The sequence below is a fragment of the Monopterus albus genome, unplaced genomic scaffold (assembly GCF_001952655.1).
Source record: "Monopterus albus unplaced genomic scaffold, M_albus_1.0 scaffold17.1, whole genome shotgun sequence".
In the NCBI taxonomy this organism is placed as follows: Eukaryota; Metazoa; Chordata; class Actinopteri; order Synbranchiformes; family Synbranchidae; genus Monopterus; species Monopterus albus.
Genome location: NW_018127897.1, coordinates 3558866 through 3570467, shown reverse-complemented (window position 1 = coordinate 3570467; position 11602 = coordinate 3558866). Strand labels below are relative to the sequence as shown.

The 11602-nt window shown below is 40.9% G+C and overlaps 1 protein-coding gene across 2 annotated transcripts in view; it reads right to left on the bottom strand.

Moving 5' to 3' along the window:
• The window catches only part of LOC109955829 (transcription initiation factor TFIID subunit 4), a 107297-nt gene that overhangs the window by 84889 nt on the left and 10806 nt on the right, over positions 1–11602 (bottom strand). The window contains exons 3-6 of one of the 2 annotated variants that reach the window (XM_020592358.1): positions 3343–3492; positions 1822–1974; positions 932–1054; positions 234–323 (exon numbers count right to left, since the gene is read on the bottom strand). In XM_020592358.1, coding sequence (XP_020448014.1) covers positions 234–323; positions 932–1054; positions 1822–1974; positions 3343–3492 — 516 coding nt within the window. The remainder of the gene's footprint in view (positions 1–233; positions 324–931; positions 1055–1821; positions 1975–3342; positions 3493–11602) is intronic. The other variant, XM_020592359.1, reaches the window with a different exon arrangement.

The window sequence follows — 11602 nt, the reverse complement described above, 5'->3', positions numbered from 1 at the left end:
GGAGCCCAGAAAAAAGACAATATTGGGCCCCCATTAAGAAGACTACAATGAGAGGAAGGTGTAGGATTAACTGTTAGGTTGCCACAATTAACCTAAAAATTATGCTAAAAAGACAAATTTAAGAGGTTAGCATAGCTGTCAGGATCAAGGATCCATTTCTAGGAAGCAGTCTTAGTGGTAATGTCGCTAGCTTAGAGAGAAAGTTAGCAAACTTTTACAAGCAAGACCCACACCTTGAGAAAGGGTACCAGGTAAGGCTGCGGAGATGACTTGAGTTCAGTCTGCAGCCGGCTGGTGAATTCCTCAGGTTCAATCTTGGCATCCTGTTAGGAGATGGGTAAAGTTTTAACAGCACTTCACAAAAGAGGCCGAACAGTAAATTAAATACACCTTGCTAACTTGAACACAGCATCGTCAGAGCTGAAGATGACCCACTCAGCTCCCATCCTGGCACCTCAGGGTACAACTCAGTAATAATAACTATGTATCTGCAAGATGAAAATTCACGGCAGAGAAAGACAAGTTTTGGAAAAAGTTTCATGCTGCCATCTAGAGGTTTGAAAGATTCAGTACAACAACATATTAAAGTGATAAATCTGACTGAACTGGAGCTTATATTTCAAAGCGCAGAAGGCAAAGTCAGATTTGAAATTGATTATCTGATGAATGCAAGTCACTGAGATGTTTCAGAACTCCTGTTTTATAAAAGTATAAAGTATGGATAAAAATATGTCAAGATGATGGCAGCTTTTGCAAATGTCAGAACTCAAAGTGAAAGGTTAGACAAGACTTTCAAAAAGGCAGATTTTAGTACAATTTTTAGCACAATTCTTTGTAGATAAATGCTGAATTGATAAAGATCTAGAATGGCAGATGACAGTGCCCAAAACCTTTCCCATGTACGTAAGCACAATACTTCCATGATGCTCACCAGTAGGTCCTGAACCAGAGCTTTGACATTCTTGGAAGTCTCAGGGGACGGAGAATTGTGAGATGCCAGCTTGATAAGTGTGGCCAGGAAATTCTTACACTTCTTCACATTCTCTTGCATTTCCTGACAGAAGACAAAAAAAATTACAAATCAGCAGCTCCAGCTGTTAACAAATTGCTCAGTGTCGGAATTTATAGGATCAAAAATGCTCAACAATATTTAGTGAAAGGATTATATTTTTATGTTGATCTAGAATGAGTGCCAATCTAGGGATCAGATTCCCATGTTAAAAATGGTGCTGGGTCCAACTACCATAAACAAAGAGGACATAGCCTTTACTGAATTTGTGCTACATTTGCTTAATCAGTACTTTAACAAAGATACTACAGAAGGGAATTACTTGGACCTGTCGACTCAAACTTCTAGTGGTCCCAGTGAAGGCTCTCTGGCCAGGATATTTTGAGATGTGAGTATCTGGACATGTCTTCTGTATTTCTGTGTGCATTATGATGTATGTATGTATTCAGGTTTGCATGCACTGTATGTGAGCCTGTATTTATATGCCTCTTGTTGATGTTAAGTTTTTATTTTACACTCACCGAGCTTTAATAAGATAATATTTGCCACCGCGCTCTGAATGTGCCTGTGCCTTTATGTCTGCCTCTATATGTCCTTAGGTATCTATGCACTTGTGTGAATGTATGGGCGTGAACATATGTGGGCATGTGCGAGACTCTGTCCATGGCCAGCTGTGTGAGTTGGTGAGGCTGTGGGTCACATGCTGAGCTTGTGACACAGTCAGCCTGCTGGCAGCTGTGACAGTGCCCATTTCCTTGAGGGTGGAAAGTGGGCGGAGGAGGAGAGGTGGCAGAGCAGCGGTAAGAATGAACCTGGGACACGACAGGAGCTCCAGGGGCTGTGGTGATGCCTGTCTGTGGAGGCTGCACTGGCTGCGAGGAGGTCTGGGCCGGGGCCTGGGGGGTCATAACCACGGGGTTCTGCTGTGGAGCCGTCACAGCCACGGCCGGTGCCACAGGCCCCTTCTGGAAGAACAAGAAAGAGAGCAAGAGAGATAAACAGGATGTGACGCCTCGCTCACAGCAAGGCCACAGAGAACAGGAGGCAGGCGCCACAGCACTCCTATCACATCTGGTGTGCTGACTTCAGTGAGCATCCTCTAACAGACAAGGAGGAGGTAAGGGAGATGGTGAGAAGTTAGAGGCTGGGAAAGACAGGAGGCCATTAAGGTTTTTCTTAATAATCACCACCGCTGACCAGGGAAACCTCCAGCCCTCCCATCAAGATTTGTTACTGACAATTCCAAACATTAGCCACCTACTAGCTACTTTTTCATCATCTTATGTGAGGGAATGAATGATGAGAAATAATCTCACATTCAAAACACACACAGATGAAGTGCCATCAGCAGTCTCTCACTCTAAAGCCCTCATTACCTCCTTAGCATTTCCCAGGGCCTGTTCACACTTGGCAATAAAATACATCTTATGTAATACAATCATAAGTGGACAGTTCTAAGTACAGGTGTGAATGCACCCAAAATGCACGGAGGACACATTAGGGTCTGATCACTCAAGCTGCATATGTATGCGGGCAAGATCATATGTATGTTCACATACTGTATGAGGCGAAGCTGTGTGAGAAGTGCAGGAGAAGGTGTTCAAATCTGAAGCCTATCTGAAGCCTTCCTCTCTGACCACAGATGTATAAAATATGATATGTTTTTTTGTTTAGCAAAAAAATCACTGTTTCTTCACATACTGTGTATTTTCAAATGCAAGCGTAAAAATCAACGGTGATGAACATCAACTGGATCACAATACAATTATGATACACAACATCTGGATAGGACACGCTACATCTGATCCTCTAGAGCTTTAGCTCCTTAGAAATGGGAGAATTCAATTTAAAATATTATTTCTTGTAATGTCATAGTACAGCACAGTACATGATGTTATGATGTGTAGCCAACCACATATACTCTATACGTTCATAGCAATCGGTTATTATTCCCATTTCTGTGCAAGTTAACTTGCTTGTAAGATCATTTCATCCTACTGATACATTTATGAGAAAGTCAGCATGAATAATTACAGACATGTATATAAACATGTTTGCTGAAAAATGCTTCCATCATGTTCCATCATACTGGAAATACTTTCCTTGGATATGTTACTTTTTTAAGGGAATTATTAAGGTCAAACTGGGGGTACAGAAAGCAGGTCTCATGCATTTTACTACAACTCAGATTCCCCCAACTGGTTCACAGCCTAGTGTGTAGCCTCTCCACTGCCAGACTACACTATTTTTTTGTATCACTCATCATGGATGCTAAAACAAGAAAATGTGAGACAGAAGACTAAAAAATTGGTGAGTAAGGAGGGTTATCTCACTGGGCGGAGTGCAGGACAGGAGGAAGAGGAGGAAGAAGAGGAAGAAGAAGAGGTCTGAAGAGCAGGGCTGGAAGGAGTGGGAGAGGGAGACGGTACCATCTTGGCTGGGGTCAAAGGACACTGCCTGGTGGTCTGAGAGGTCACAGGAGACTGCAGGAAAGAAAGAAAACACACAGAGACAGAGAGAGAAGAAAAAGTGGAACAGGGAAACAGAGAGCATTAAGATATCAAAGACAGTGGGTGATGAAGCGAGATGGGGGAGATGAATAAATGCAAGGCAAAGACTAAAAAAAAACAACAAAGATGAGACCATTTTAGTTTCACAGGTGAAAGAGCAAGTGAGAAGGAAGGGCAGAGAAATAACTGGGACAGCGTGAGTGAGAGAGCAACAGAGGAAGAAAAGTGCAGTAGAGTACCTTCCAAAGACATGAGCAAAGGTCATGACAGCAGGGAAGAAGAAAGAAGGTAGCAGCACGTTAGTGGTGAAACAGAAAAAAGCATGTTTGCTCAGGTGGCATTGGGTCATGGTGGCACCATGCTGTGGTCTGGTGGTGGGCATGCAAAGCCCTGTCATCTGTCTGCATCGCTTACTGCCTGTTTATACTGCTTATTTTGTTATATTACACAACCTTATGTTGGTTTACTGTTTACTTGCCCCTTACATGGGGATATGTACATACACATTGAGAGCTGATGTACCAGAGACAAATTCCTCGTGTGTCCGACACACCTGGCCAATAAAGCTGATTCTGATTCTGATTCATATTTTTAGCTAAAAGGTGCAGCCTACTACTACTGCCACAAAGCTGGATTTTAACATGAAATTATTAACTATTAACTACTGAAACCGACCGGTTTCGGATGAAGCGGATGAAGATGGATGGATGGACTATTCTCTTGTATATACAGTCAGGGAAAAAATTATTTGAACCCCAGCTGATTTTGTAAGTTTGCCCACTAACAAAGAAATGATCAGTCTACAATGTCAATGGTAGGTTTATGTGAACAGTGAGAGACACAACAATAACAAAAAAAATCCAGAAAAATGCATTACAAAAAAAGTTATAAAGTAATTTGCATTTTCATGAATGAAATAAGTATTTGATCCCTTTGCAAAACGTGCTTTAGTACTTGGTGGCAAAACCTTTGTTGGCAATCACAGAGGTCAGACGTTTCTTGTAGTTGGCCACAAGGTTTGCACACATCTCAGGGGGGATTTTGACCCACTCCTCTTTGCAGATCCTCTCCAAGTCATTAATGTTTCGTGGCTGATGTTTGGCAACTCGAACCTTCAGCTCCCTCCACAGATTTTCTATGGGATTAAGGTCTGGAGACTGACTAGGCCACTCCATGACCTTAATATGCTTCTTCTTGAGCCAATCCTTTGTTGCCTTGGCCGTGTGTTTTGGATCATTGTCATGCTGGAATACCCAACCACGACCCATTTTCAATGCCCTGACTGAGGGAAGGAGGTTCTCACCCAAGATTTGACGGTACATGGCCCCATCCATCCTCCCTTTGATGCGGTGCAATTGTCCTGTCCCCTTGGCAGAAAAACACCCCCAAAGCATAATGTTTCCACCTCCATATTTGACAGTGGGGACGATGTTTTTGGAGTCATAGGCAGCATTCCTCCTCCTCCAAACACGGCGAGTTGAGTTGATGCCAAAGAGGGACAGGACAATTGTACCGCATCAAAGGGAGGATGGATGGGGCTGTGTACCATCAAATCTTAGGTGAGAACCTCCTTCTCTCAGTCAGGGCATTGAAAATGGGTCGTGGTTGGGTATTCCAGCATGACAATGATCCAAAACACACGGCCAAGGCAACAAAGGATTGGCTCAAGAAGAAGCATATTAAGGTCATGGAGTGGCCTAGTCAGTCTCCAGACCTTAATCCCATAGAAAATCTGTGGAGGGAGCTGAAGGTTCCAGTTGCCAAACATCATCCACGAAACATTAATGACTTGGAGAGGATCTGCAAAGAGGAGTGGGTCAAAACCCCCCCTGAGATGTGTGCAAACCTTGTGGCCAACTACAAGAAACGTCTGACCTCTGTGATTGCCAACAAAGGTTTTGCCACCAAGTACTAAAGCACGTTTTGCAAAGGGATCAAATACTTATTTCATTCATGAAAATGCAAATTACTTTATAACTTTTTTTGTAATGCATTTTTCTGGATTTTTTTGTTATTGTTGTGTCTCTCACTGTTCACATAAACCTACCATTGACATTGTAGACTGAGCATTTCTTTGTTAGTGGGCAAACTTACAAAATCAGCTGGGGTTCAAATAATTTTTTCCCTGACTGTATTTTCTAGTTACAACTGATCAACTTTAGAATATATGATGATAATTAATTACTGTAGGCCTTTGGCAACAAATTCATTATAAATGTCTTGATTCCACTGCCTATAATTAAGTTATTCAGGAATCAAGCTTTTACTATGAAATACAAATAAAGGGTGAATAATTTCAAAAGGCTGAATAAAGTTGCTGCCTCATGGAACACTGGTTTTCCAGTGCAAAACTTGTTTACCTAACTGGCAGGTGTTTTAATGACAACTGCAAACACCATAGTAATAGGTATGGTATAAAGTTTAAACATGGAAACTGAAATGATAAATTCCCCAAATAAGTCTTTTACTGACCACAGATTAGCATTGTTGTGTCTATTTCATGTCTGGCTCCAGCACGGTTTTACGTTTTCTCCAGCAGAATCTCCTTTACTACTGGCCACCAAATTAATTAGAGCACAAACAGAGTTATGAACTTGGTTTGAATGTAGAATTATTTGTGATCAGGAAGAGTTTAGCAGTTCAAGCAGTCTGTTTTGAAACTGGCTCAAGAACAGCGACATATGTCATCGCATGACAAACTGTTAAAGCCCAGACATACAACTTAACACTGAGTACACACAGACAATGTGGAACATTTACAGTAGCAATAAGGCTAGTTATGTCACTCTACACATTCAGCTAACTGTTATTTGCTTATGTGAACTGAAACATTAATTGGGAGGCTGAAGTGGCAACTCTCAGCATTAATTTGAGAACGTTTACATCCATAATGTTTGAACTATATAGACCTAGGCATTATAACCCTCTTTATACACAGCACAGGTGTAGAGGACCAAAAGTAATCAGACATCTAGTTGCTCAAATACTTCTTGGATAAATGTGTGGGGTTTTTTCCATTGTTAATTCATGCACGAAATAAGCTAGATGTTTAGTGTTGACTCCAGATGTGAGATTTGTGTTTGGAGTCTGTTGTTGTCTCTTATCTCTGAGTACACTGGAACCAAAAAGCACCAGTAATGTAGCTGAAAGAATATAGTATATTTGAGAAAACGTTCACTATCAGGAGACATGTATTGAAAGCAAGAGGGCAAATGGGAGGGCTAGGTGGTGAGTGTCAGTTTCCATCTGCCACAAAACCCAGTGATTCATTACATGCACACATACAGAGAAACACGCAGATGCTCATACACACTTCCTGGCTGCTTTCCTGTCACTTGGACAAGTCAACCCCAGAGGATCTCTGCCCCAACTTCTAGCACACAGCCTTCCATTCACACACACATTCAAGTACATCATAAACTGCACTTGTATTTCACCTAAATGAAAACACACAAACAGACACAGCCCTGCCAAGGACAGGAGGATGGAGGCAAAAAGAAGAAGAAGTAGGATAAGAGAGCGGAGGAGGGAGTCCTCCCCCCCTCTAAAAGATTTATAGGATGTAAAAGTATGCCGTACTGCAGAGATGGGGGATGTGGGTGCATGAGGGATGAGGTGAGAGGGGATGAGGGTGGCAAGAGCCACAGGGTGCATCCCACCGCCAGTTACGCCTGTCTCTTGCTCACTTTCTCTCTGCCTCTCACAAATACAGACACACACGCACAAACATACTCAAGAACCAAATCCTTGTTAGCTTTTTAAAATAATCAAGCAGCTGGATGATGAATGATTTAACAGGTATGGAAGGAAGGAAGCTCAGGATGCCTTCCGTTTCTCCCCTCAGGGTCACGGGAAGAGTGACAGGCCGACTGAGGAGGTAGAGCTCTGGGAATAAACACCATTGCCTTTCATTTCCCTGCTACTGCTTTTCCTGTCAAGATGGCAACACCGCGGCCTGCTCATTTGTCATCAATGTGACTGTGAGAGGCAATGACAATCTGTGACGACTCTTTTGAGCGAGGTTCATATCAGGATGGATACAGGTTTCCTGGATATGTATAGAAAGTGTGTGTGGGTGGGGTGGGGTGGGTTGTATAACTGATGGGGGCGTCTATCTGTGAACCCAGTGGACAACTGTGGAGTCAGCATATGGATGACTACCTACTGTATGAGAATGATGGCCAACATATACACCTGTCAGAGGATGTTTTTATACTGTGGAAGTATCTGAGTAATTACAGCGTGAAATTTTCCTTTAATAATAAAAAATAATGTCAGTTTTAAAAAGCAGAGTGTAATATTGCTGCTGTATGAACACTAGCATGGCATACACACAGTACACACTGCTATATATTATGCATATAGGTATATTATGTAGGCTGTCTTTCTGGGACATGTATTATCAGTAGTCCTAACCAATAGTAGTTTTTTTATCTTAAAAGTCTAGTCAACACTTATTCTCTTTTTTGCACAGATACTATTAATAATATTTATAATAGTAGTGCAAATCAGGATGAACACATCTTACTACAACATGTTAAATGAAAGCATTAGTCATGCAGGGGAATGCAGGGGCAAGTCTGCCCAAATTCAAAAGGACAATGAACCGCTGACCCCTAGTGTCTGTCTTTTGTCCTTGCCGTTAGTGATGATGAACAAGTGTCAGTCACAATTAGGTTTCTAATCTTTATAATTAACCAGAATGTATCTTTATATCTCTTTATATCTTTAGAAGGCCTTTTTTGCATATCCATGCAGCAATGTGATGGAGAGCAGTGACAGAGAGGCCTGTACTGCCTTAGACATGGTCCTGGGGTTCTTTGTGACCTCCTTCAATGTTAAGCGCCTTTGAAGTGATATTTGTTGGACAACCACTCCTAGGTAGAATAACAACTCTGCTGAGTTACCTCCACTTGCACACAATCTTCCTGACAATGAACTGATGGAGCCCAAACTGTTCAGAAATGGTTTTACAACCTTTTCTAGACCGGTGAAGACAGCTTTTTCCTGAGGCCCTCAGAAATCACCGTTGACTGAGGCATGGTACACCTCCACAGAAGAAGAGTAGACTTTGGCAGCAAAGACCAAGGTTTGTGTTCTTTAAACAGAGAAAGGCCTCCCTCACTCGCACCTGACTGTCACTCCGTTGATTAAAACAGCTGACTCCAATTAGCCCTTTAAATTAACAGATAATTAATGAGGCTCCTACACTTTGATGTTTGAACCTTCTGCTCCATGAATTAGTGAAAAATGTTTGTGTGTTATTTGTTTAATGGATTCTCTTTATCTAGTTTTAGGACTTAGATGATGATATAGAATATTTTAAAGGGCTCACAAATTATAGGACCACTGTACTTAAAAGCCACTTGTATTGTAATACCTCAAAGAAAATGTTGTGTGTTCTTTCCTGACTCCTGAGCTGGAGTTTCAATAAAATGTCAAACTTGCCGGTGGAACAGTGGTTAACGCTGTCACTTCACAGCAAGAAGGTCCCAGGTTCAAGCCCCTGGCACCTTTCTGTGTGAAGTTTGCATGTAATCCCTGTGCCTGTGCGGGTTTTCTCTGGGTACTCCAGTTTCCTCCCACAGGCCAAAAACATGATGCTTAGATTGACTGGTGACTCTAAACTGCTCACAGAAGTGAGTGTAGATGTGTGTGTGGTTGTCTGTCTCTATGTGTCAGACTGGTGACCTGTCCAGGGTGTACCCCGCCTCTCGCCCAATGTCAGCTGGGATTGGATCAAGCATCCTGTGACCCTCTTCAGGATAAGTGGTATAGATAATGGATGGATGGATGTCAAACCTACCCTGAGTTACCTGCAAAGTAAATTTAACCACTTAAAATAGAAGATGGAAGAAGTACCAGACAGATCAGATGATCTACAAAAGATGCTCTCCCTAAATTTATTATAGCAGTCACTAGTGCCAACAAATGCTCCTGTTGACATACTGAAACCCAACAGAGGTCAAATCAGAGTTTCCCACTAATGTGAGTTAGGATTTTTATGGAGTACTGTGAACTTCTTCTGTGTCAGTCCCCTTAACCTGACATTAGAACAGAAACAACACATCAGCAGCAAATTTATTAACTGATTTAATAACTGATAATCACTTTTAAATGTTCTTAATTCAAAATCCCCAAGACTCACTAGTTCCAGTGTCACAAACTTATATGATTTTCTTCATCTTCTATGACAGTGAGCTGAATGAATAATGACTCAGTATTTGGTTTCTGGACTTTTGCTCAGACAAACAAAACAGTTTGAATTTGAAAGTTAATGCAGGCATTAGGAAATTTCAGGGGGCATTGTTTTACTATGTTCTGGCCAAACAATCAAACAGTTAAAAGAGAACATAACTGGTAGATTAATCAGTAAAAAATAATCATTAGCTGCAGCTCTACCTGACATTATCTCAGCTGTCCCAGTGTGGTGAACTGAACAATTCTCAATACAGCAGGAAAGAGCAAACATTATTACATGCAAACTATTTTTCAAATTTGCTTTCCACTTCGGATGTGGTTGTGTTATATTTGAAATAAATCATATATAGATGATCAAATCCATTTTAAATTTCTTTTTATGAAATATATTTTGAAGTCAGACAAAATAACTTTTTTCTTAGTATTTAATGATAATCACCTTTATTTGGCCAAGTATGTTACACACAAGGAATTTGTTTCCGGTACAGAACTGAGGAAGCCACCTGCAGCGCCAACTCACACCGATGGCTCTAACCATTGGGGGCAACTTGGGAGTTCAGTGTCTTGCCCAAGGACACTTCAACATGTGGACTGTAGGCACCGTGAACCTCCAAACCTCCAGTTGAGAGGCGACCGTCCTACCCACTGAACTACAGTCTGCTATCCAACCCTCAAATGATATTTAAAAGCACTTTTACACTCTATAGATGGTTTGTATGCCTACTATAAATCAACCCTTCTGATATATCACTGCTGTATATTCTAAGTTCAATAAGGAAAATGCTGGTCAAGTGAGGTTACTACATGCTAATCAGAAGAAGAATATGGCAGTGCACAGCTGGCAGGTTTATCAGTGCTCTGCTGTCACTGTTGTGCCTATGCCATTTCAACTGCCATATTTGATTTACAAAGAAACTGTGGCAAACTATCTGGTAACTTCAAAATTAAAAGTAGTTACACTCCAAAAGGTGTGGACCCACCAGCACCCACTCAAGATTTTACATGAAGGATGTATCCACAGGTGATAACAAGCAAATTCCAATTAATGATTCAGCAGCTTGTTAAATTTTGATGAGCGCACCCCATGAAGTCATTAATTCACATATTAATCTCAATTTAATCTATACTGAAAATAATCAAAAAATTCCATTCATTAATAATTACAGTTAAATATATTAATCACATCCCAATTAGGGTCTGGAATTAAGCTGTTAGCTTAATGAGGTAGCCCCGACCCAGCATCAACTGTATGAATCCACAGATAATTGGATCAAAGTTCCTCCATTATAATCAGATTAGTAGTGGTGGCATTAACACTGACAAAATCTCTGCAGAGACTGGGGAAAACTTTAACTGTGTCTGTACTATGTCATAGGCATCCTCCAAGTCATGATCACCCCAGTACAAGGAGGTCTGAGCTCGATGCCCTCTGTACTGCCAAAACTAAAAATTAAAAGAACCGGGAACTTGATTTGATTTTGATTTGATTTGATTTGATTTGATTTATTCTTTCAAGCATGTAAAGACAGTTGATATATCAACACACATAATTTTACACATATCCAACAAATGCTAATCCAATATCAATTTGCTTATACCTAGTACATGCTTGAATGGAGTAGGAAGAAGTCAGACTTATCCAGTCCTACCCCATGACATCATCTTACCATCATTGGTTTGCAAGCAGTATCTCTACATAGATAATTCTCTTCTACACCACACAAGTAATATACTAAAGAATTATTACAGAGTGTTAACATTCATACACCACACCCACAATGTTCCATCTAATTAATCATTAAACCTGTTCTTGCATATATCTTGATTGACACATACCTTTATATTTATGTTTAAACTCGTCAATTCTATTACTATTTTTTAT